A 27966-nucleotide genomic window follows, 5' to 3' on the forward strand; every position below is an offset into this window, starting at 1 on the left:
TTCGGGTGCTCAAATACTGCATGACTCGTGACAGTTGGACAGTCTTTAACGCACACATCAGATTGACCATGAACATGGCAAGTTTTCGTACTTTAACTTTTTGTTGTTTTACTTTTGGTATAAGAAGACAGAACACTGGTAAGGAAAATGATTGTATTTCTAAATAATAATTGTATTTGCCGTGTCTTTAGCCGTGTCTATTTCACTGTTTTACTGGGGGAAACAGAAAAGAAAAAAAAAAAAAAAAATTAAAATTAAGTAATTGTTGGGTAGCCGGGTTATGTAAATTCACTCTATATTTATTATTAAGTATTAGTAAGTAATATAATAAAGTTAGAAAATGTTATATAATAGGTAAAATACAATTATGTACAATTCAATGCTTCATATGGTGATACCTTTTAGGTTGTGTAGAACGATCTCTTGTAGGGAGAAACAATCTGAGAATACCTGACAGCAGTTACACAGCCTCATCATCGTTTGATTATCGCTATGTACCTCATAAAGCCAAATTGTACGGTAAATATGGATGGGCACCAAGGTATAATAGTAATCCTGGTGATTACCTACAGATTGATCTCGGTACTCCACGTGTTATTATTGCTGTAGCAACACAAGGAAATGGTGGTGATCCAGACAGCACACATTATAGAAACATATATGAGTGGGTGACAAGTTACAAGATGAATTACACGGATGACTCGTCAAACTGGATCAGATATAGAGACGAAAGCGGTATACACAAGGTAGTTTTAGCAGAATTTAGAAAATATATGCCACTATATGCTTTTAAAACAAAGAGTAAATTAATCATCATGCTTAGCACTGATTGAATAAAGATTTATTCTCGCAACCAGAGCTCTTCAGCTTTGTTTCTCTGCCTTTTCTTCGGAGAGGAACGACTAAAAACGCAGAGCTCTGGGTAATACAAGCTATATTTAGCAACAAATAACATTGCATGTATACTTATAAAGATGAATTTGAAATTTTTAAAGAAATTTGAAAGATCATGAAGAAAACTAGAGAACATTTTTGTATGTTCGACCTTAATTCAATTCAATTCAAATTCAAATTTTTTTTTTGTTCTCATTACCTTCTCATCTGTCTGATTGCCGGTTGAATTCACCCCAGTGCGACTGTCGCTGCGATATATGCAAATAATGAATAAACGTCATGCATCATGAGAAGCTTGATTATATGATATTTATTTCGATTTGTGAGAAATGTTTGACAATATTTTAGTCATGCTCAAAATTTTCTAAGTCGCCCAAAATCGTAAATTATGGCCTCGATTTTGCAGTTTGCGGTTTCTCTGGTCGGGTAGAAGATCATGCAGACAATGATTATCATCAGACGTGATTTTGTTAAACTTGCTTTATTGTTCATCATATTATGTGTAACATATTGTCGAGGTTCGCTGAATGCAGTAAATATTGGTCACAAGTATTTTTCACTCAAGTTTGTTTATTTTGCATTTTTTACAGTATAATCTAATAATGTTCCCAGTTGGCTAAAAAAAAAGTAGTTATCCTCGTGGGTCACCATTTCATCCATTTCTTCGCTCTCTTGTCGTAGTACGATGAGTCTCAATTTCTATGATTTTAATGACATCCGGTGAATCGAATCGCAGTCATTACAGCAGTAAAACGTTTTCTTTGTGTTCTGTTGATTCGCAGGGAACACGCTCGTACAAATGTCGCACCGGACAACCTCGTTCATGTTCATTGAGTAGCGACCTTCGTGCCAATGACAAGTTGGGCACCGAACTATAAAGATCTTTGAAAACTGTCGGGGTTCTTGACAAACGTGACACTTGTAATGCTCCTGTTCATCATAATCCAATTCTTCGTCCATACTCTCTCCTTCCTCTTCATCCTCCTCCTCCTCATCATCCTCGTCATCATCATCATCACCATCTTCATCATTAACGCTATTTTCTTGTTCCTCATGCTCTTCTTCGTTTTCTTGGTCATCAGTTGACTGACTTTCAGACTCACTCTCATCCGTGTCTTCATCTTCCGGTTGCGTAGCAACAAGATCTACCAACAATTTCTGATTGCCGATGAGATGCTTGTTAATCCCAAGCTCTGCCAATCCATTGGTAAACGTTTTTAAACCTCTAGGTGTTCTGACAACTGGGTTGTAAGGCAGTAAAGCATACTCAATTAGTTCCTTCATGCTGGTTAATGGAATTCTTCGTTGATGAAAAGTCATTTCTCCATGTGAATTCCGATACAAAATGTCCTTAGAAGCGGCCATGCTGTGAAGTAAATTTAGAGCCTTCTTCCTCGGTAGGTTTTTAGGAAGCTGTTGTACCATCTGATCAATTTCATTATCCAAAGGCTCCTCCTCACTAAAGGTCTCGGAGTCTGATACTTCTTCCTCAGAATCCTCAACCCACTTTCTCTTCATGATGATCACCAAGTCTTAACAAGGTGCAAATGAATTTCACGGGATTGCGAAGGGCTATTTATAACAAGAAAAGACTCAAACCCGACATCAACGGTGATGCAATATCTTCCTTTTGAGCCAAAATTGTTTTCTTTGTTTTGAACGGTACTGCTGAGTCAGCTAACGCTCTGATGTCCTTAAGCATGAGGTCTTAGTGCTTCTTTATAAGAATAAGAAAGTGGAATGCCTCCTTTCAATAGATTATGACAGATCTCACACATTACATGGACTTGTTCGGGAGTGGCTGTTGCAAGCAAAACTTTCCTCTGAGGGCTCTGGACATTTAGTCAAAAGATACAAATAGCCAAAGTTATCACGAAGTAAGACAGACATGTTTTCTCTCGGGATGGTTACTTTGTTCAAATGAAGTGACAACGGAAAGAACAATCGTATTTATTATACAACTGGCTGCCTACTATCTACACTAGATTCTACACCAGATTCTAAACTAGAATCTACACTGGAATCTACACTAGAATCTAAACTAGAATCTACACTAGAATCTACTATTTACACTAGATCTACTATCTAAACTAGAATCTAAACTAGAATCTAAACTAGAATTTACACTAGATTCTACACTAGATTCTACACTAGAAGCTACACTAGATTCTACACTAGAATCTACACTAGAATCTACACTAGAATCTACACTAGAATCTACACTAGAATCTACACTAGATCTACTATCTAGATTAGAATCTTATATCTACACTAGAATCTTATGAAGACTAGAATTCCTGCGCTTACCAACTGGATTCCCATAAATAGCGCTCCCTATAGGAATTCGCCTCATTCTTCGAAAGACGCACGACGACGCGGTCCTGTCCTATTTGCGAAAAGGAGCAAAAGAATTTATACACTCATTTAAGTCGAACTCATAAGTTGGACAATTCGCAACGAAAGTATTGGATCGGTCAAGAACAAATGCGAAAAAGCAGTCATCGGTACACTCGTACCCATTGCCTCAAAATGTTGAAGATCACACGAAATGTGACAGGTTTCAGTTACCCCATCCCTTCACAGACATTGTGGCAGGGATGACCGGTTCCGGAAAAACGGTTTGGGTTCAGAATTTGCTAGAAAATGCAACACAAGTGATCAGTCCTCCGCCACAGCGCATCGTATGGAGTTATGCTCAGTGGCAATCTGCTTACGACCACATGATGAAAACCATTCCCGGGATCGAGTTTGTAAAAGGCATACCGCACGACCTGGATGAAGATGATTATTTTAACCCTAAGATCAATAATTTGATTGTGATTGACGACCAAATGACAGTGACGTCCAATGATAAGAGAATCATGAACTTATTCACCAAAGGATCTCATCATCGAAACCTTAGTGTCATTTTTCTTATACAGAATCTTTACTTTCAAGGAAAAATTATGCGCACCTTGAGTCTGAATGCTGCATACCTCGTTCTTTTTAAAAACCCAAGAGATAAACTACAAATGATGACTTTAGGAAAGCAGATGTATCCAGGCAAGATAGAACAGTTCATTCAAAAGTAGGAGGCCGCTGTACAACGCCCTTATGGGTATCTTTTCGTGTATCTGAAGCCAAACACACCAGAAGAATGCAGACTCAGAAATAATATTCTCCCCAATGATCAGACTGCTTTCCAGCCGAATCCTACAACAACATTATCACAGTATGGTGGGGAGTATGATGCCACTATGACATCCATGGCTAACTATTTCGAACGTCAAAGTTATTTACAACCACCCATACTCAAAACAATACAGAATTTAAAGGAACAGATGAATAACATTCTTATGGAACCCAATGTTCCCGCGGAACTGAAGATCAAAGAATAAACTAGACTCTATCTACAACAGCAACTTCCAAGCACTGCTGTATACAGACCCAAGCAGAAAACCATACTACCGCCCTTGACTAGTCAGAGTCTTTCAATGCCATCCCTTAGTCTTACGACTCCAGAAAACGTTCCCTCTACAAGTCTCGCCAGCGATAGTGGCTATGTAACACCCAAACCTAAGAACCATTCCTTTCTAGAGCGGTTAACGTCGAAAATTAGGACCCCCTCTTTCAAACCCAGTCGAGCGAAATCCTCAACTTTGACCGAAGTTCCTCCTACTCCATTAAAACCCAATACTAGTTTTGATCAACCCTCTCCTACTGCATCCTTCGGCACTCCCAAAGCAAAGACCCTACCACCCCCACCAGATTTCTTTCCCACTCCACCACCAAGTAAAGAAAAGCCAGTCAAGTGGATAAGCTATCAAGATGCTCAATATAAAGATGTAGTAAAGCGTGCTCCACGACGTTCAGGACGATTGAGAGCAATCGCAAAGTCCTTGCCCAAGTATAAAAATTTCTAAGCAGTTGTAATCGTGTTCAAAAGTAATAACTAAGCTGTAAACCAATAAAGTTATATATGCAAAATAAAGAAACTTGAGTGAAAAACACTTGTGGTCCAACTGCATTCAGCGAACCTCGACAATATGTTACACATAATATGATGAACAATAAAGCAAGTTTAACAAAATCACGTCTGATGATAATCATTGTCTGCATGATCTTCTACCCGACCAGAGAAACCGCAAACTGCAGAATCGAGGCCATAATTTACGATTTTGGGCGACTTAGAAAATTTTGAGCATGACTAAAATATTGTCAAACATTTCTCACAAATCGAAATAAATATAACATAATCAAACTTCTCATGATGCATGACGTTTATTCATTATTTGCATATATCGCAGCGACAGTCGCACTGGGGTGAATGCAACTGGCAATCAGGCAGATGAGAAGATAATGAGAACAATAAAAAACAATCCGTAGACATACAATAAATTAGGAATAAAAAATCGAGCTGTAACGCAAATTGAATACGATGAGAGAAACAATTCTCCCCTGCTTTGAATAATAATCATGACGTCATCCGGCCGAGTCCGCAGAAGGTAAAAATGTAGCCCCCTTTTGCTCCGGAGCGGTTCCAGAATTAATGATGTAGAACACCCTTTCCCCCTATGGGCCCGGGGTAGCCCGACGGGACCCGTGATGCAGAACCCCCATTTCATATCTACTTTTAGAATTTTTACTATAATTAACATATAGGCGGTACGACAGTCAAAGGAGCTAAAGCTGACCTACTCCTTGTTTTTGATCTACGCTTATATATTATTGCTAACAAGGGATTCTTTGGGTGCTGCTTGAAATATATATATTTTTTACAAAAAAGCAAAGAAAAACTGTTTTCTAAATCGTTGTTCATTTATGACAATTTCACATTCTAGTCTTTTATTGGTGGTTTTACCTTTTAGCTCTTCAAAGGAAACACCAACTCTAACAGTGTAGTACGTCGTGATCTTAAAAACCCTCAACTGGCAAGATACATAAGATTTGTACCAGTGGAATATCATAATTCGAAAACAATGAGAGTCAACGTTTACGTTACTAACCAGGGTAAGTATGTTGCATTATTCTAGCATTTTAATCAGTGTTTGGCTACCTTTATTTTTCGTGGTTTTTCCCAGTCCTTATTCTCGCAAAGCAATTAGAATCGTGCAGTAGTAGATGCACATCAGTATGAGTGAACCTTGAGACCTTAGTCATGTCGGTCTATGCGCATGTCATTATGCCACTTTCAAGCTAAATTTAAAATAACACACATAAAAAGACATGTGCCCTGTCCACCCGTACTCTTTTTTCTTTAGTGTTCGTTGGGCTTCTGTGGACTGCAAATGACGACGTTTAAGGCTCAGCAAACAAACTGAACGTACATTAATTGTCAAATAAATCAAATTATAGCAGCCTACACGCGGCTTCCGGCGAGAAGAGTGATACTAACGGTGATTGCATGTTTCTATGCAGCATGTTTTGGCCATTTTACGACAATGTCTGGACGACAATCGATGACCATCATAGAAAAAGGTTTTGAAAGTAACCATTTCTTCAGTTTATGAAGATTTGAAAGTTCATTTTTTTTCTTCGAAAGAAACAACGATAAAAGCTACAACTTCATCAAGATATAGAGTTTCGAACTTGTCATTTGTTTTCCTATCAGAACCACCTCGTATAGGATTCCATCGCTTATTCACTGTGATAATCAACATTCTAACATTATTACACCACAGTTCTATTCATTCAATTCACGATTCGTTACCTAACAAACGTTCAATAAGACTAACATGGACCTACGTGTGTGACTATATGCGTCAGTTAACCTGGTGAGAAGAGCATAATATCGGTGATGTTTCTAGGCAGCATGTTTTGGCCATTTTATGACATTCTCTGGACGACAATCGATGACCATCATAAAAAAGGTTTTAAAAGAGCCATTTCTTCAGATAATAAAGATTTGAGTGTTCAATTTTTTCCAAAAGAAATAATGAAAAAAGAACCTTAAGATTGAGTTATCTTGTTAATGTTTCCTCCACCAGAACCACCTCTTGTGGACTTTATTCCTTACAAACGTTCAATAAAATTGACATGGACGTACGAAAATTGCAGTCCCACTGACCATATCACTGGATATCTAGTGAAAGTGGAAAACAGAACATTTACAGTTATTGGCGATAACCGGAGTTATACTGTGACCGACTTAAAGCCGTACACTGAATACAATGTCTCAATAAAGGCCGTCACGCAAGTAGGACATGGAGCATGGAGTAACGTCACAACGATCAAAACTGCTATTGCTGGTGCATATTAAACACGTATATATTATATTAGTATTTTTACACAAGTGAATATAATAAATCCGGCGCGCTCATTGGTCGCAATTTATGCCTTATATGCTATTTATTCACCTACAGGTGAATGTATAACTCGCGCACGCGCACGCTCATTTGTCGATTTGTGCATCTTGCAGAGATAAATGAAATTTGAAAATGAAAAAAAAAAAAAAAAAAAATTCTCTTAAGATTCCTTATTTATTAAATTCACTCAGTTGCGTTAAAATGCTAAAAAATATAATTTGCCTCAGGCTCAGTGAATATCGGGGAATATTTACCTCGCCTCTCGAGGACTCGGTAAATACTCCCCGATATTCACTTGATCCTCTTCGGCGAATAATTGTTATTTACTTTGATAACATGTTGTTTTATGTGAATCTAATATATTTTATATTTATTGAATAAAAGGTCAATTTCATCGGTTTGTTTTGATGCTTTGTATAGAACCCGAATCGATTCCTTCTTTAAATGCTACAGAAACGTCATCTGAAACAATTGTTCTCAAATGGAAGGTAAGTATTTGTTATTAATTTAACCCGTTTGAGTGCCCTTTTCGTTGCATGTATATAAAGCGGAGCTAACCAACGAGTTCCGCCTAGTTTGATTTGGCAAGAGACGGGGAAAAAAAGTTTCAGAAAGGTTTCACTTTCAAGAAAAAAACCCTGTGAATTTGTACTCTATGTTTCCTCTATATCTAACTATTTTCTTGAATATAGCTTCAAAAGTTGGAGTTTATTCACGGGCCGCTCTGGGGATACAGAATAACCTATACACCACAAGGAGGAATGACGAAAATGATTGAGGTGAGTGATGTTGGAAACTATACTCTGACGTCGCTACTCAAGTATACAACTTACAACATCGCTATCGCAGTCTATAATGGAAAGTACACTGGTCCACCAAGTAATGAGCAAAGAGTGACAACAATGGAGGATGGTGAGATATTAAACTAAGCTGCAAAAACAGTACAAAAAAACATCTGTATACACCGAATCCAATTACGCTGACAATTTTGAATAACTAATGTTTTGGACTGACTAACCTCGTGTTCGCGCGGAAACATATAAAATCGTTTTCACATGTAAGAGAGGCTAGTCAGTTCAGAACAATAGTTATTCAAATTGGTCGCCATAGTTCGATTCGGTGTATGGCTGTGTTTGGGAATAAATAATTCACTATCGTCGCAGCTTCATGGTTGGTTTGCACACTATCATCCCCCTGAAAATTCCTGAACATTTATTACATTACAATACAATACAACCTTTATTTACTCATAGGGAGAAGAATAATTCATAAAAACATTTAGTACTAGAAATCTATTTTCAATTATGCAGGATATATATATTTACGGAGAAAAAAAAGATTCTAGAATTAGTGTTAATTACACTTGCTAGTTAAGATATATAATACAATTATGCATATATATATATATACATATATATACACTCGATTGCAGAAACGTTGTAGCATACATTTATACAAATATCTAATTTATTCAGTATATTTAATGATATTCAAAACAGAAAAATCGCTTTATTTATCGTTTGTTTCATTCAATGACTGTCAAAATATTTTTTCTTGTCTATTCGATCGTACAGATTATAAATCAGTTGGTTTTAAGCGTTGAGAATGGTTATTGTGCATTATGCATCTCATTAGATATTTGAATAAATGTATGAATGTATACTACAACGTTTCTGCAATCGAGTGTATACAGTCAATTCAAAAAACGTTGTCGTCGACCGGCTCAAGCCTACGCGACTGGACCGAAAGAAATATGGGTAAAAATCACTGAAGCTGTTTAATTATTCGTTCTGAATAAATTGTTCCCGCTAGAAATAAGATAATAATGGCAAGAAACAATTCATCAAATGCATGTCTTTGGGTTTAAGCAAGGGCGCTAGGGCAAAAATTGGTGGTTTTTTAGCCGTTAGACTCCGTTATATTGGTGTTTTTTAGCCGTTAGAAACTGTTTAAACTGTTACTTATCTGTTCTATTATGTGCTGGCTTGATTTGTTCAGTTTTCCCGTCTATATCTCGTCTATATACACCAAAAATACTGCTGTGACCAACGGTCCAATCGTATGTAACGAACTACTGTATCCTATACCTGCCCCGTGTCCGCTTACGTTAGCGTACGCGTCGGTTAATAAGTTAATAAGTTAATCCAAATCCCCTAGAATAACCAAAAATGAACAGGGGTAGGAAAAGAAAGGCCAATTTATTGTTCTCTCGTCTGCTCGTGTAATAGGATTAAAGTGAAAGGAACGGTGGCAATTTGTTTACTCAGCGATGACAGATGTGTAACCAACGAAACCTAACGAACCAACTTCGAATCCAGCCGAACTGGCCTCGGCCAAACTCGAACCCCGACTTACTTGTCAACTTACCGTTAGCATTTAAATTCAGGATAGGTTTCGCTATGGCTGTAAATTACAAACAGTTTTAAAAAAACCAGTTCCATTCGAACTGACTCCACGAATCATTAATAATAACTGTACCTTCTCTTAGTATTATGGCTGTCCGCTGTATAAGTAATTGCTAGTAAAAGCGATTGCTGCGGAATACAATTTTGCATCTTGAGCGAATGGATTCTAACAGTCGTCAGACAACTGCGGTTGGGATTTCCAAACAGTGGATCCTATTTCAAAATTAGTACCATATGTCTGGAATCTTTTCGATACAAGGAATGTCTTAGAAATAACTTTCGAAATGCATTTGTAAGGTTCATTGTATTATTGGTAATCGTTCAAAATTATCAAAGACGTCCTGGGAAAGCATTAAGCGGATTAGAGAGGTACCATCTAACACGACACGTGAACGTTGCTAAAGGTCACGGCCGGAGGCTGTCATTGGAAAAGATTGTTTGGGTCACGAGTCGGGGTTCGAGTTTGGCCGAGGCCAGTTCGGCTGGATTCGAAGTTGGTTCGTTAGGTTTCGTTGGTTACACATCTGTCATCGCTGAGTAAACAAATTGCCACCGTTCCTTTCACTTTAATCCTATTACACGAGCAGACGAGAGAACAATAAATTGGCCTTTCTTTTCCTACCCCTGTTCATTTTTGGTTATTCTAGGGGATTTGGATTAACTTATTAACTTATTAACCGACGCGTACGCTAACGTAAGCGGTCACGGGGCAGGTATAGGATACAGTAGTTCGTTACATACGATTGGACCGTTGGTCACAGCAGTATTTTTGGCGTGTATAGACGAGATATAGACGGGAAAACTGAACAAATCAAGCCAGCACATAACAGAACAGATAAGTAACAGTTTAAACAGTTTCTAACGGCTAAAAAACACCAATATAACGGAGTCTAACGGCTAAAAAACCACCAATTTTTGCCCTAGCGCCCTTGGTTTAAGGAAACAAAAACAAAGTACTTATGATTCAGTTCACAATTTCGAATATATGAAGGCATTTAAAAAACGTCTCCTTTAACACTTCCCGCTCGCCTACGAACGTTCGTGCTGTAAACCAGGCATAACTAGTCAGATAAAATTATGCAGTCAACTCGGCTTCAATGATTACTACCCAGAGCTCCTTTCGGTCCAGTCGCGTGGGCTTGAGTTGCTCGACGACAACATTTTTTGAATTGACTGTATACATATATACATACACATATATACACACATATACATATACATATATATTTTAGAAAGAGAAAAATAGAACATTTAGGAGAAGTTAAATGATGAATATCGTATATACATTCAAAAGAATTAATATCTTATAAAATATTAATAAGTATATAGAAAGGAAAGATTTGAGATAAGCTGGTATATAGGTCATTCCATAGATCTATTGCCATAAATGAGATTGTTTGTTTGCCTATATTTGTTCTCACTTTTGATTTATAAAGATTTTGGTTGCTTGCATACCTTGTATTGTAATTATGGACATTGTTGGCATATTTAAACATACAATCAAACACACTAGGCAGCATCTGGTGATGCCACAAGTGCATAAACTTTAAGACTTGCAAGCGATAAATATTATATACTGATAGAATATTTAGGAGGTTCAATAATGGTTTACCGCTTTCCGTTTCTTTTCCATAAGGTGTTGCAAATAATATTAGTCTAATGATATGATTCTGCTTAATCTGAACTTTTTGAATATAAGTTTTGTATGTACTACCCCATGCCATAATGACATACGGTGTGTACGGATAGATTAAGTTATAGTAGATTTGCTTAAGTTGTTTGATAGAAAGATAGTGTCTTAATTTACATATTATTATTAATGAAGTCAAGAAACATCTTCTGAGCCTGAAGCCTAACAAATCCCCAGGGCCAGATTACATTCCATCGCGTATACTGAAAGAGTTCGCATTGATGCTGGCACCTTCCATAACAGTACTGTTAAACAAATCATTTACATCTGGTACTCTACCTAACGACTGGAAAATAGCGGACGTTACGCCAATCCACAAGAAAGGTTCTAAACACCTTAGGGAAAATTACCGCCCAATCTCACTCACATCTATTGTATGCAAAATTGGTGAAAAAATTATCAAAAACAATGTTATTGAATTCTGGCGTGAATTAAACGTATTAAACGACAACCAGTTTGGTTACCTTCAAGGAAGATCTACTGTAACTCAACTGCTATCTACTGTTAATGATTGGGCGAAGTCAAGAAATTCTTCTATCCCTACAGACGTAATCTTCCTCGACCTGGCGAAAGCCTTTGACAGCGTGCCACACGAGCGCTTGCTCTTAAAACTAAACATGTACGGAATATGTGGGAGCTTACTTCTATGGTTCAGAAATTTTCTCACTAATCGACACCAACGTGTGGTTATAAGAGGAACTTGTTCAAACTGGCTTCCAGTGGTATCTGGAACACCTCAGGGTACAATCGTAGGTCCCATCCTCTTCTTGCTATACATTAACGATATCACAGATCGCATTTCCTCTAATGTGAAACTGTACGCGGACGACACCAAGATTTACAGGCAGCTTATTGACCCTGTTCTAGACACACTAGCTCTTCAACACGATCTAGACCATCTTAGAGAATGGGCATGCACATGGCAGTTACGCTTTAATAATGATAAATGTGAATCTATGCGTATAACCCACTTGCGCGACAAGTCCAAACCGAAGTACATCTTAGGGGAGACTTTAAAGGACGTTAATAGTTTCAAAGATCTTGGTGTTACTATCTCCAATAATCTATCCTGGAGTGAACACATTGGCATCACCATAAATAAAGCTAACAAAGTCCTAGGGACTATTTTACGAACTGTTGGCACCGCCAATACCACAGTCTTTTCGATGCTATATATCGCGCTTGTAAGACCAATCCTTGAATATGCGTCACCCGTTTGGTGTCCACACCTGGTGAAAGACATAACTGCATTGGAAAAAGTACAAAGAAGAGCTTCCAGACTAGCACTTCGACAAACTAGAGGGGAAATGACATACGAAGAAAGATGTAAAATATTGAAGTGGCCTACTCTCTCGACCCGCAGGGACTACCTAACTCTAGTTGAATGTTACAAAATAGTTTTCGGTTTAGGTATTCTAAATTTCCGTGACTTTTTTGAATTTACGAAACTTACGTCTACCAGAGCTAATCATTCCTACAAACTTTATGTTAAAGCAGCCAGAGTTAACTGCTACAAATACTCCTTTTTCGTCAGAGTTGTTAATATGTGGAACGATCTACCTAAAGACATTGTTGAAACCGATGGGTTTAGATCATTTAAGCAGAAATTGAAGTCTCACTTAGGTGTTTAATGTTTACATATTGCAGTACACATCGATTAGTATATTTTTTAGTAGAGTCTAGATTAAGGAGGAGACGGGTTCTCTGTTGCTCTGGGTTTCTCGCGCGTGCGCTCACCAGGCGGACAGACTTCATAATCTGTCTGGTGGGTGCGCGTGCGGGGGTGGGGCTCAGGGTGGCGGAGAGCTTGTCTCTCCTTTATTTAGTACATATTCATATACTTATACTTCATTTATAGAGCATTTTTCGCTAATTACGCTGCTTAGGGTCTTTCTTTATAATGCATTTTTGTCATGTTTTGTTGTTTTTCTTAGGAGTTTTCACATAGGGATAACCTCATAACTTCCTTTCAAGTCGCCTATTATTGTGCTTTGTTGTCTTATTTGTATCGCTTTTTGCTAGCCTCTGCTCTTACTTGTATTTTACTATTTGTCAATAATTTATTTGCGATTTGAATAAACTATGTATGTATGTATGTATTATTCCAGTGTTACGCGATATTATAACTTGTTTGCGTCGCACCATTCTTTAACTTTTTCTAGTTCCGAATTCATAGTTTTTTCTAGAGAGTTCAGATCTTTAGAAGAAGCGAACATATTCGTATCATCAGCAGAAGTTTTGAAACTTAGGACTTTAGATGAATTTGGAAGGTCATTTATATATATTAAAAATAATAGCGGGCCAAGTGAGCTTCCTTGATGAATTCCACAGGTAATTGTTTCTAGATCTGATGTAACATCTCCTACTGCAACATATTGCTTCCTGTTTGATAAATAACTGTCAAACCATTCCAGTGGTAGACCTCGAATTCCGTAAGCTAGTAGTTTATTAAGTAAAATTTGATGATTTACAGTGTCAAATGCTTTCATGATAAATCTAAGAAAACACCACAAGTGTATAAGTTGTTGTCTATTATAGCTTTTCGAAGATTGTCTGCAATCTCTGTAATAGCTTGAGCGGTTGAGTGCCCTTTACGGAAGCCAAATTGGAATTCAAAAAGAATCTTTTGCTTTTCAATGTAATTTATAAGTTGTTTGTAAATCAATTTTTCAAATATTTGAGTAAATGTAGATAAAGTAGAAATAGGACGATAATTGGCCAGATCGCAGGGGTCTCCTCCCTTGTCGACAGGAGTAATTTTAGATATTTTTAGGATGTCGGGGACAATACCCTGAAGTAAAGAATGGTTAAATGCCAATGACAGAGGTTGTGATGTATGTTAATTAGGGGGAATAGGTTCATGCATATTCATATGTACTGAGACGAGACACAATTAAAAGCGAGCCCGAAACACGACACTGGCGACGAGGATTCTGTAAGAAAATCAAGATTTTCAGGACTTTTTCTTAGGCAAATTCAAAGTGAATTTACGGAGCCGAGGATAAAACAACGAAGAACTGTTTTAAGGCGAATTCAAGGGGAATTTACGAAGCCAAGGACAGAGTTCAAGCGAGAAAAGCAGCGACAACATGGCGGCGGCGAGAAGTGTTTTCGAAGAATTTGACCCCAATCAAGGTGATATAGATAGCTATATCAACAGGTTATGTCAGTATTTTATAGCCTGGGATATTGAGGATAGGGAAGAAAACAAAGCAAAGAGAAAAGCTATCCTATTAAGCAGCATAGGGAACAAGTCGTACAAGATTTTGAGCGACGTGTGTTATCCACAACAACCGAGTGAGAAGAGCTTCACGGAGCTATGTGGAATACTAAAAGCACATTTTAAACCAAAAAGGCTGGTAATCGCTGAAAGATTTCGCTTTAACTCCACTAAGCAAACAACGGGACAGTCCATCACCGAATTTGCAGCAGATTTGAAGAAAATGGCAGCGACTTGTGATTTTAAAGGAGATCAGTTGCAAGAGAATTTAAGAGACAGATTTGTGTGTGGTTTGCGGTCGGATAGTATCCGTACAAAACTACTAGCACAAAATTACACCTTCCAGAAAGCACTAGCGGTAGCTTTGGCAGAAGAAGCAGCAGAAAAGAATGTCAAGGACATGAGTGAGGAGAGTAAAATGGTAAATAAAGTGAGCTATCGGGGAAATCGAAGAATGGTAAAAAAGTCAACGGAATCGGAAAGGAAATGCGGACGGTGCGGAATGAAGAATCATAGCTCTGCGGAATGCAGGTATAAAAACGCTAAGTGCTTCAAATGTAAAGAAATTGGTCATCTAAAGTCGCAATGTAGGAACAAACAGGGGCAAGGCCGAGGTAATGACAACGTAAGGAAGGAAAACAAAGCCACGAAGGGCAAACAACCTGTACGCTTCGTAGAAGAGAGCGTTAACCAAGACGACGACTACGAGACGCCGAGCGAAGTGGAAGAGAGTGAGTCGGATACAGATCCGTACGACCCAGTAAATGCAGTAGAGATCAACGAGGACGTGAAGAAGAAGATTAAGGTAGATCATCAAGAATTTACAGGAACGATCAAGATACCGATCTTAATGGAAGGATCAAAGGTAGAAATGGAGCTAGATACCGGAGCAGCAGTTTCCATCATGACAATGAAGGATTACGAGAAATACCTTCGACATATTCTGCTGAAGAAGACAACGCGAAGCCTTCGCGGATATGCGGGAACACCCTTGAAGACAGCAGGAGAGATTCTGGTAGATGTCGAATACCAGGGACAGTCTGCAGCTTTACCGATAGTCATTGTTGAGGAAGACAAGTATGCTCCACCCCTGCTGGGACGATCCTGGCTCAGAGCCATCAAGCTGGACTGGCAGAACTTGTTCACGCAAGTGCATTACCACTCGAGGTCGGAACCAGTTGAGGAGCTGAAATCGAGGTACGCAGATATCTTCAAACCAGAACTAGGAACTATACAAGGAACGAAGGCAACCTTGCATGTAAAACCCGATGTTGCACCAATTCACCTGAAGGCACGCCCGGTGCCATTCTCTCTTAGACCAGCAGTCGAGAAGGAAATCGACAGGATGAAGCAAGAAGGAATCATAGAAGCTGTAGAATTCAGTGAGTGGTCAACTCCTTTAGTGGTTGTACCCAAGACCGACGGAACGGTACGTCTATGTGGGGACTACAAATGCACCGTGAATCAAGCAATTCATACAGAACAATACCCGATACCAACACCGGAAGAACTCCAGACCAAGATGGCAGGCGGAAAGCAGTTCTCGAAGATTGACCTGAAGTGTGCGTATCAACAGATGCTACTCGACGTGGAGTCCCAGAACTTAGTCACAATAAACACGCCTAAGGGACTATTCAGGTATACGCGCTTACCCTATGGTATATCGTCAAGCCCAGCAATCTGGCAGCGGTTCATTGACCAAGTATTAGCAGGCTTAAACCACACATGTGGTATCATGGATGATGTTCTAGTAACCGGTCGCAATGATAAGGAACACTTGGAAACGTTGGAAGAGGTTTTCAAGAGATTCAAGAAATATGGTCTGAGAGTGAAGCCAGAGAAGTGAGAGTTCATGAAAGATTCAGTAGTCTACATGGGAGTAAAAATATCAGCGGCAGGTATCCAACCAACGGAGAAAAAGGTAGAAGCGGTGACGAAGGCCCCAGCACCCAAGAATGTAACAGAACTGCGTTCGTGGCTGGGAATGCTGAATTTTCACGCAAAGTTCTTACCGAACCTGTCAAGTGTTACACACCCATTGAACGACCTCCTGGGCAACAAGGAGTGGAAGTGGACGCCGGAATGTGAGTCAGCTTTCAAGAAAATAAAGCAAGAACTTACCTCAAGGAAAGTACTAGCGCATTACGACCCTAAACTGCCGCTGTTGATAGCAACAGACGCCTCTCCATATGGACTGGGGGCAGTCATCATGCACAAATACGACGACGGATCGCAAAGGCCAATAGCCTATGCATCGCGGACACTGAACAAACACGAAAAAGGCTACAGTCAGCTGGACAAGGAAGCGCTAGCAGTAATTTTTGGTGTCAAGAGATTCCATAGTTACCTATGGGGAAGGCAATTCACAATATTGACTGATCACAAACCGTTAGAAAGGATCTTAGGTCCCAAAACAGCCGTGCCAACGTTAGCAGCACAAAGGTTACAAAGATGGGCTTTAACCCTATCAGCCTTCAACTACAATCTAAAGTTCATTCCATCTAAAGAAAATGCAACAGCGGATGCATTATCCAGATTGCCATTGTTAGCCACAGGTTCATCAACGAGGGAAAACTCTATCTACAACGTAGAGAGCAAGTTCATCGAAGGACTACCCATCACAAGCACATCAATCAGAAAGGCAATCCGAACTGATCCTGTGCTATCCAGAGTCTTGGAGTACACGCGATCTGGATGGCCAACAGAAGTAGACGACATGCGGCTAAAGCCATACGTCCAACGTAAGCACGAGTTATCCATCGAGCAAGACTGTTTGATGTGGGGATTACGAGTGGTTATTCCCAGTAAACACCGTGAAGGGATGCTAGAGGAACTGCATACGGCTCACCCCGGGATGGTACGTATGAAGGAGATGGCGAGGAGCTACATATGGTGGCCGAAAATAGATGAGGACATAGAGTACACGGTCAGACACTGTCACAGGTGTCAGCAGACAAGGAGTGTACCAACGGTTGCACCATTAATGCCATGGTTGTGGCCGAATACACCATGGTGCAGAGTGCATATTGACTTTGCAGAGAAAGAAGGCAAGAACTACTTGGTAGTAGTGGACGCACATTCAAAATGGCCCGAAATCATCCTCATGAAGAGTACTACAGCAGCAGCAACGATTGAAGTCCTCCGAGACCTGTTCAGCAAGTATGGAATCCCAGTACAAATAGTTAGTGACAACGGACCACAGTTTAGAAGTGAAGAATTCGAAGTTTTTCTCAAGAAAAACGGTGTGAAACACATCAAGGTAGCACCTTACCACCCTGCTAGCAACGGAGCTGCAGAGCGGATGGTACAAACATTCAAGAGAAGCCTTAAGGCAAGTAAGTCACCAGGACAAAACTTGCAGCTACAGATAGATCGTTTCCTTTTGGCATACCGTACTACCAAACACCCAACGACTGGATGTACACCAGCAAGCTTATTCATGGGACGAGAACTCCGTACAAGATTAGCTCTAGTACGACCAAGCCCAGAAAACAAGGTAGTGAACATGCAAAGTAAGCAGAAGCAGTATCACGACAAGGAAGTTAAGCTACGAGAGTTCTACGCTGGAGAACCAGTGCTGGTGAAAGACCCAAGAAAGGAGGAGACATGGTGGTCAAGTACTATTGTAGAGCGGACAGGACCAAAATCGTATGTAGTAGTGTTACAGGACGGAAGAGTGTGGAAGAGACACGTGGATCATCTGAGGAGATCCGTTCTTATGACAGATGGACCAGAGATAGTACCCGATCGGTCGAGAGATCAAGTGCCACAGCGCGACATAGAGACAGAATTAAGTGGAGGTACCTTAGCAAGTGACAGACCTAGGCCAAAGATACAGACAAAGGAGGAGAAAGATGTTTCTGCAAGACCGCCTGGGGAAACCCAGAAAACAATGCCGACACAAGAGCCGGAAGCAGGGACTTCAACCAAAGTCACGAAAGTACCCAAGGAAGTTAAGACACTACGACGATCAACTAGGATACGGAAACCGCCACTAAGACTAGTGGAAGGGAAAGATTGAGAAAGGAACTGTAAAGGAACAAACAGAAACAAGAGACTGAACATTGCGTTGAAGACATTAGGTTAAAAGAAAGACTTATAGTGTATTTGAGTTGTTAATAGTTAGATATCTTTTGACCACGATCCTTAAGCTAAGAAGGGAGGAGTGTGATGTATGTTAATTAGGGGGAATAGGTTCATGCATATTCATATGTACTGAGACGAGACACAATTAAAAGCGAGCCCGAAACACGACAGAGGTCCACTGATATATTCACTTGCAAGTTCAATACACAGTCGAGGAACTCCAATCGTAGACTTATTTAGTTTAATACCTCTTATTTCATCTATAATACTTCATGTGGTGTTATGCCGCGAAACATAAAGCTTCTTTCAAAAGAACGTTCAATATAGTTTAGAGGGCTTGTATCAGTTTGAGGAAGTTTTCCTGCAAGTTCACGACCAACACTAATGAAATGTGCGTTAAGCTGCTGAACGATACTTTTTTTGTCAGTGTAACACTTGTTTTTATATAGTATTTTTGATATTTGTTTCTGAGAAGATTTATTTTTCATATTAATAATCACTCCTATAAGCTTCCAAGTAGTTTTTAAATTGTCGCTGTTTAGGTCAAACTGATCTTGAAAATACATTTTGTTGACACCTTCTTTTATTGTATTTAGCTTATTGTTGTAAGTCTTGTACAGTCTTACTTTTAAAGGGTCTTTACTAGGAAAATGAGATTTAAATAACTTTTGCTTTCTCTTTATGGATGTGAGAATGGCATTAGAAATTCAAGGTTTCTTAATTTGTCTTTTCTTTTTATTTGAAATTTGACGAAGTGGCACATGCTTATCAGAAATCGATTGAATTGCGTTAATAACTCCGTTCATACTTTCATTAACGTCAGAGGAAATTAGATTATTGAAATCAATAGTCTGTATGTCTCTTTGAAACGCATTATTATCAAATTTAATATTTAGAGAAGTCACGGTAATACTTTGAATAATTTGATGTAGGAAGCTTATTTGACACTGTGCAGAAAATAGGGAAGTGACATTTTTCAGATTTTCAGATTTTTTGTGGTACATTAGTATAGATATGCAAGGTCGATTAGTGTGGAAGTGTGATCAGTATCTCGAGTGGGTTTAAATAATCAGTGGCATGAAACCCAATTCCAGAAGAGTATCGAATACTGTGATGTTTGGTTGTCGGTATTGTAGTTTAATAAATTTATGTTTAAATCACCTAAAATAAAAACTTCCTTTTCTTTATTGCTTAGTGAAACCAATTGTTCCTTAAAAATTTCACCGAAACGAATACAGTCTCTTGAGGGATGCCGATAAACACTTCCAATGACAATATTCTTTTGTCTTTTACATGTAATTTCTATCCAACAGGATTCGAGGTCTTCATTGGAAAGATCAAAATCGTGTTTTCTGATGAAATGCAATTCATCAGAAACATAAAAGCCTACTTTTTTGACAAACAGCACATGTTGAAATGAATCATTGAGAATCCAAACTGTTCTTTTGCCTTATGGAAAAGATTTCCGGATTGCTTAATTGAATAAAATTCCGATTTTATACAAAGATCGGTCATATAGTCCTGTAATAGATTTTCTTTATCAGGGCTAACAATAATATGTTCGAATAGATCTTTTGATTCTAGTATATTACTGTTAGATAAATTGACCCAATAACAATACAATTATTATTACAATTATTATAGGACTTCATGTCCAGCAGGGTACGGAATTTTTTAGAGAGGGGGATTAATTTTAGTATTAGACATGTTTAAAATCTTGTTACTTATCTTTTGTTTTAAGCTCCTTCTGTTCCAGTAAATGTCACTGGTACTTTGATGCCTGCACAAGGCTCATTTGGACCACGTGTTGTAATCACATGGGATAGACCACGTGACTTGAATGGCATCATCAGGAAGTACACCATTGTATACTACTACAACAAGGATATATCAAATAGAGAGATAGTTACTATAAACGGGACAACTGATCTTATATACGTCATTAATATTACCGGAAACGGAACGTTCTCATACAAGATTAGTGCGACCACAATCAAAGAAGGCCCTTACCAAAGCGGTTATAATATAACTATACCTTCACTTGGTAAGTGAATATTAAGTTTTTTACTGAAAAAAAAAATCAATGACTCTCCCTCTGAAAAAATGTCGAGTTATATTTGTCGTTCTTTTTTTCCAGTTAAATCAAGACGTAATGCAGATGAAAATTCTACCTCTCCTTTCAACCGCTCGATGATAGCCGGATTCGTTGCAGGGTTTATTGTCCTAGTGCTAATTCTCATTGTTGTGATTACTTCATATAAACGGTAAACACGTATACGCAATCCAATAACGATTTTAAACATAAATGTTCGATAAAAATTAAAGTACTTTTTGTCCCATATATATAGTCGAAATCGCAATCGTAAAAATAAACACGAAGATATAGTTATGGACCAAGTACCTGTATCACTGGCTGTCATTGACGATACACCAGTCCCAGAGAATAATGATTATGATGATCTCCTAAAGGTGTCTGCAAAAAGTTCTTTCGACACAGGTAAATGAATCTAGTTATAAATCATATGAAGCTAAGTTCAGCAGATTCATTCAATTTGTTGCGCCGTACCGCAGTGAGACAGCTACACTAGTCTTTTTCGACACGTTTTGGACATCCTTTTCATAAAAGTTGATGTCTTCCTTTCTCTACTGAGTAATACTCGGTGCCGCGATGAAGATCTGGAGATTGAGATTGCGATCTAGTCATGGCAAGATGGATGTCAAATAGACCACTAAACAATTGACAATTTATTTTGGTAATCTGTTGATTATTTTGACTAAAAGAAAACAACTTAGAAGATCATACATATGAAGAAACTGAAAGCTCCATTCCTGATTTGATCATGATGACTGCCCAGAGCCCAACAGAATCTCTTCCGCCAGAAAGTAAGCTCACGGAAGAATTTAAGGTATGCCTTTGCCAACTTTATGTAAAAGTAACTTCTTCATGTCACCACTCATTTATTCATATATCATATATATTTTTTAAACGTTTGAGTGTAATAGAGACCATGTTTTTCACGAAAATCGTTACCGTACGTCCGATTTTTTAGGAATATTTTACAAACTTAGTTTGATCTTTTGTGTTTTCGTTTTGGTTGGTTGACAACTACAGAGCATACCCGTGGAGCCGATGCATGAATGCAAGATGGCAAAGAGACCTGCCAACAAGAAAAAGAATCGTTACAAAAATATTGTTGCGTGTAAGTCATAAATGCCTATATCACTTCCCTTAACAACAGGTATCTCTCTGCTGATAAATCAGGTACATTCATGGTTAGGCAAATTCTGATTTAGGATTACCGAGATGAATGAATTTTTACTAAGATGCTACCACGAGATTCAAATCACATCATTCACGATGGAGGTTCTAAAATATTAGGGATAATACCTTTTTAATTTATGTGCTTATCATTTTTGAGTAGGTCGGTTTGTGATAAGGAAATTGTTTCCATGAAATATATGTTCTAACTTCAGATGACCACTCGCTTGTTACTTTGGAACCAGTTAATGATGATCAAGACTCGTGTTATATCAATGCATCCTTTATTCGCGTAAGTTTCCCACCGTATCATAATATGGCTATATAAAACTAACTGTTCTGATTGTCGCGTCCTGATTGGTTTGGAGCGAGTGCTTTATGAGAGTACATTGCACGCGCACGCATGCACACTTTCCGTTGCGTCATTCCTATCCAAAATGACTATTTTTATAATTTGTATTTTATATTGAAAAAATTACTTGCTTGCTGTGCTGTATGCCGTTATAAAGCACTTGGGGAACGGACAGAACACTCGATAAATGTCCAAAAGCACTCCGCTACACGTTGTGCTTCTAGTAACACTTCTCTCGTGTTCTGCCAACGCGGGGGTTGTTATTATTGCACACAGCACGCGCGCACGTTTTCTATTTCTTCAATGGTATGAATAATTAGTGATTGATTAGTGATAATTAGGTGTTCTATTCTTTTTCCAATTCATGAAATTTGTGCCATTGACAACGCTTGCTTATGCTTCTTTGACTCTATACGTACAGGGATATGACGGAGCTCCTGCAGCGTATATTGCAACACAAGGTAAAGAAAATTTAACTACTACCATACCATGCGACGTGCAGAGGCATGCAATATACAAACATTGCACTTAGAAGGTTTTCCTCGGATTCCATAGTCTGCCAAATAGTACTTTCTAAACCTAAGTGTCAGAAGCATTCCAAAACTTGAACGCTGCCTGTCCAAGACCTCTCCTTTCCCATACGTAAATTCAAAATGTTCAATAAACTGTATTGTTTCATGTCAGAATAATAGAAAAACATTCCCTTTCCCTGTGCGTTCTCCCGCCTCTCACTCCGGCAGTCGGCGCCGTTCTACCCGTTAAATATCCACAATAGAGGTCTAGAACTGTAACGTATTACAATCTTACAATATAACTTTAGGTCCATTGAACAATACATTGGATGACTTTTGGCGTATGATCTGGGATCACGAAATATCTTCAATTGCCATGCTTACCAATCTTCTTGAGCTTGGAAAGGTATGTATGTATAACACAATGTCCATTTCTAGGGCACATGGCAAGACAACATGTGATTTTTTGAAATGTATCGTTTTTTGTTTCAGAGAAAGTGTCATCAATATTGGCCTGATAAAAATTCTGCTCGGTATTCAGACATCACTGTCACCAATCACAAGACTGAGGTTTTTGCAGACTTCACCATCCGTACTTTCTTTGTGTCGAAGGTAACCAAAATGAAGTTAGGTTAGTTTTATGTTAGTTTAAAAAATGACCTCATTTCCTTCTTTTTTCAAGGACGGCGTGCCAAAACGAAAAGTTCTTCATTTCCATTTCACCGCGTGGCCAGACAAAGGAGTACCTCTACATACAACGGCTGCCCTTGCATTCAGGAGAAAGATGCTTGCAATGTCTTCCGACGATAACAGACCAGTGGTTATCCATAGCAGGTTAGTACCAAATTAGAAAATGAGTATCCAAGAAAAGATTTTACACATGATGAAGCTACCGTCATACAAAAAGGAATTTTACACATTTCTGCTGCCTTTACAGTCCTATACCTAGCTATTATCTAGACCTCTTGGTTTTAGTTTCACTGACATCAATAAATAATGAAATAAATTGTTGGATGATCGGAAATAAAGCTAATGGGTTTTCAAGATGACTTTTTCACAGAAACATGACAAGTGTAGTCTCAAAGCTCGTTTGGCATAGCATAAGTGTTTGTCTGTACGTACTTGATTTGACAGCGCTGGTGTTGGAAGGACTGGTACCTACATAATGATTGACGCAATGCTTCGACAAGCCCAAACTGAACAGCAAACTCTGGATATTCCTGGTTATCTCCATGCAATACGAGACGACAGACCATACATGGTGCAAACCTTGTAAGACATCTTATTATTTTTTTGGACACTAAAACATATTAATCGCGACCATATTTTATCTCGTTCAGTCTACACTCGGGCAGAGCCATAACCACAGTAAACATAGGACATAGAACATAGTCCTCAAAACGATTACAGCCGTGACAAGTAATTATAATTCCGATTTCATCATTAGGAAATAATAATAAGAAAATTATTCTATTATAGGAACTAAAGATTGTATAAATAAAATGAGAAAACATCAGATTGATATCCTAAATATGTATCTTATTTGAATACTGCTTTGATTCATTAGGAGCAGTACATCTTCGTGAACATGGCTATTTATGAGGCTCTCACTTGTGGAAACACAGAATTACAGGCCCACGAACTCCGTAGCATCATGCATCGGTTGTCAACTGTGGATATACGCCAGAAACGTACAGGTTATGCGCTGGAGTTTCAGGTATAAAATTCATCCTATAAATTGCGAACTTGTTTACGGTCCTGACACAATCACCTAAAGATATTTTTATTCTGTTTTAGTTTCCTTCCATTTAGTGTGTGTAGCGTGTTTATTTGTTAGTATATTTCACCAGATTCGTTTTGGGAAAAAAAAAATATAATGGTTAAAAGACAATTGTATAACAAAACTTTCATGTCATTGTAGCGTTTAGAAGCTGTTACTTCACAAAATAGTCAAGAGAACTTTGATGTTGGACTGGCAAAGGAAAACACGAAGAAGAACAGATATCCAAACATTGTCGCATGTATGTGGAACTAACATCCAGCTACAGTTTTAGTGCAGGGTATTTTATTTCTGGTTGACGGGAAATATTCGCTCAAACATGCTCTGCATCACCAGACTTCTGCTTTTTTTAGTTAACACATCGCGTAAAATGTTATATATATTTGTATATTATAAATGTTAAATGTTTCATATGCATTTGCAGCAAATGGAAGCCGCGTAATCCTCAGCACAGATGAAGCCGAGAACAAGGCAGACTACGTGAATGCAGCTTCAATTATCGAAGTAAGCCTTAAGAAAAACTAAATCGTACGAAAACTGTGATGCGAATGCAGAAGGTAGAAGCAAAGTACTTAGAGTAGCTGATGTGAGCTGCATGCTGTTCTAAATGTCAAAAATATAAATAAAAAGACCAATGAAAAACAAATGTTACTAAAACTTTTTCTTTGAAGTCAATTAACTAATCAGTTGACACATTTCCATGAATTTATCACATGACATTCTCGTTTCTTCACAGCTGGTAGATGGTGCCAAGGGAGACTACATTAATGCTTCATTTGTGCATGTAAGGTGCTCTGGGGAACTTCAAGTTTCATATAAAAACTCTATTAAATAAAAAAGACCATTTGGCTTGACCTGTGGTTTTCTGTCTTATAGACCTATAGAGAACATAACGCATTTATAATGACACAAGCTCCCATGGAAAACACGATTGCAGATTTCTGGAGAATGGTTATGGACTACGAGATAGGAACCATCGTTATGCTGAACAATTTGGAAGAAGAATGTGAGGTGGGACATTCATACTGATTTGAATTTCTTAATGAAGCTATATGATGAATTTATCTTCAGCATTCTTTTCTTCAATATATTTTTGTCAATATTAATGTTATTGTACTGTTATCAAAATATCTGCTGATGACTTCCACGATTACATATCAGTTCTAACAAGCGGCCAAATCTTGTATACAAAAAAATTTGTTTTTTGTTTTTTGTTTTTGTTTTTGTTTTTGTTTTTGTTTTTGTTTTTGTTTTTGTTTTTGTTTTTGTTTTTGTTTTTGTTTTTGTTTTTGTTTTTGTTTTTGTTTTTAGTCTTTTCCTCAATACTGGCCGCAGCATGGAACTTAAAAGTATGGAGATGTCACTGTTAAACTGATAGAGACCGAGGACATGGAGAGTATAATTGCAAAACAGTTTGAAGTTACAAAGCAAGGGGCAAGTAACAAAGTATTTGATTGATTTGCAAAATAGTTGAATAGCTTTCAATTCACTTAAACCGCAACTACAATTAAGAGCAGTGGTCGAATAACACATGTACCGTGCTAAAAACATTTGAGTTAACTTTGTTTAATTATTGTGGTGAAAAAAAACTGACTATTGGACGTACCTTGTGTGGTGGGTGGATTAAGCCGGCTGTCTGCACCCCTAATTTTTTTTTTTTTTCTACCACTGGCAACGTAGAATCTTATGTTTAATTTATGCTTTATTAATTTGTTAATTTCATTGCCGTTTATGCCTTGTACGACGGAAAAAAAATGCCACAGAAGTCAAAGCTCAAATACTTGAACTGTTTCTGCGACGACATTTGTAAAGCTGCATTGATCCTTGTAACGTACATGCAATGGATATGAAACACGGTGCAATTGTTTGTTTTCGCTAGAACAAAGTCTATGCTTAACATTTGACTTGCAAGGGATCTTCGAGAAAAAAGAAATATTAGTTAAAACTTACTTTATGTTCCATCGCATTGTCCTCACTCTTGCCAATAACTGTTGTTTTTCCAGACTCGTCGTATTGTGTTTCATCTGCAACACTTGAATTGGGAGAACAAATGCATCCCTGCTGATCCCCAGACAGTGTTGAATTTGATCGATGAAGTACAAAAATATCAACAGAAGTCAGGAAACTCCCCAATAGTAGTTCAGTGCAGGTACTTGTGTTATTGAAATTTGTTACTCAGCCCAAGCATAAGCTAGTACTTTACTAAATCGGTGCTGATCCTCTTTTCATAGAAACGGTGTTGGTCGTAGCGGTACATTCTGTGCTATTGCTTCATGTGTTGAACGAGTCAAACAAGAACAAGTATTGGACGTCTTTCAGACCGTTAAGAGTATTCGTGTCAACAGACCTGGAGCTGTAGAAACATTGGTATGAATTAGACTTTGTTAATTAATGTAAAGCTAGAAAAAGTTTCATCAGCGTCGATATATCCCCGGTGGCTAAAATGAATAAATAGAAAAAGTGCACGCCTGCTATGGCTATATATGTGTAGTTTGAAGCGCGCGAAAGTGCCTAAATACACCCCCTGCAGCACTTTGGAATGCAGCTCAATCCTGAGGACAAAACAATAGGTTCTAATTCTCAGGAGATTGGAATTCTTTTGTTTTGTTCCCCAGATCGAGCTGCTTTGACGTCACATCAAGGCGTCTATACAAGAGAAGGGTTAGAATAAGCATGACGCGTAGCCATCTTAACTTTAGGAGAGAAAAAAAAGTTTTATCACGACATTTAAGATTCTATCAGTTCCTGATTCCAGCGATTCCTAAATCCCATTCCAAGCAAGTAATCCATTCTCACTTTCCTGATTTTTATATTTTATTTTTAATTCGCAGACTCAGTACGTCTTCTGCTACAACCTCATCCAAAAATATCTGGACTCCTTCAGTAACTACGCCAATTTTGATGACGTCAATTAATCCTGTGTGCATTACATTACTGACCAGAGGAAACACCTCTCTTTAGAATCTATTGTTATATGATTATGACATGATTTTTTTAATGATTCGGATTCAATAATTCAAAAATATTCAAGAATAAGAATTTAAACTATATTCAAGAATGAGCTTGTTAACTATTTGACTGCCATCCTAATTTAAATTTGTAACTACTTTAGATTGATTTTTCTTGACCTGTGTCAAAATAGTAAGTAAACAATACGATAGGGGTTTGATCCAGAACGCATATAATCGGTAACTTATACTATAATTTAGTAAGAATAGAGGCAAAAGACATCAATGAATGGGGGGGGGGGGGGGGGGGGGTACCACCGATTAACAAATAGCAATAGCAATCCTATATTGTATTCTTTTGTTTTAATTTAACTGTTTGTCACTAATCACACCTTTATTTCACTGACTAAAAAAATCACTTATGTTTAGACTTAAGGACGTTCATGGGCAAAAGATCACATCGTCAATTTTCTTTTTAATTTTGCATGATGAAAGAACATTATACTAGAAGTAAAATAAGCAAATACAAAATGGGG

At 38.1% G+C, this 27966-nt stretch overlaps 1 protein-coding gene across 1 annotated transcript; it reads left to right on the forward strand.

Annotated features, from left to right (window-relative positions):
• Positions 1-27721, forward strand: LOC116291675 (receptor-type tyrosine-protein phosphatase mu-like). Its single transcript, XM_089036489.1, has 26 exons — positions 1-138; positions 406-746; positions 5742-5883; positions 6861-7121; positions 7599-7666; positions 7871-8090; positions 20321-20623; positions 20717-20843; positions 20928-21076; positions 21361-21485; positions 21692-21779; positions 22054-22130; positions 22612-22651; positions 23011-23108; positions 23195-23314; positions 23385-23536; positions 23837-23974; positions 24043-24070; positions 24270-24419; positions 24624-24723; positions 24907-24986; positions 25219-25266; positions 25359-25508; positions 26486-26631; positions 26714-26849; positions 27314-27721. Exons 1-26 carry the CDS (start codon positions 21-23, stop codon positions 27395-27397), a joined length of 3489 nt encoding a protein of 1162 aa, XP_088892615.1. The 5' UTR covers positions 1-20; the 3' UTR covers positions 27398-27721.
• The last annotated feature ends 245 nt before the right edge of the window (positions 27722-27966 follow it).

The sequence above is a fragment of the Actinia tenebrosa genome, unplaced genomic scaffold, assembly GCF_029948245.1.
Source record: "Actinia tenebrosa isolate PJP-AT-01 unplaced genomic scaffold, QUT_ActTen_1.0 PGA_scaffold4__44_contigs__length_22323623, whole genome shotgun sequence".
Classification (NCBI taxonomy): Eukaryota; Metazoa; Cnidaria; class Anthozoa; order Actiniaria; family Actiniidae; genus Actinia; species Actinia tenebrosa.

Excerpts from the sequence above, each read along its gene's own strand:
- LOC116291675 (XM_089036489.1), top strand. The coding sequence starts at position 21 with ATGACTCGTGACAGTTGGACAGTCTTTAACGCACACATCAGATTGACC. Across the intron at positions 139-405 it reads TATAAGAAGACAGAACACTG|GTTGTGTAGAACGATCTCTT; the intron begins GTAAGGAAAATG and ends GATACCTTTTAG. Across the intron at positions 22,652-23,010 it reads AGCGTATATTGCAACACAAG|GTCCATTGAACAATACATTG; the intron begins GTAAAGAAAATT and ends ATATAACTTTAG.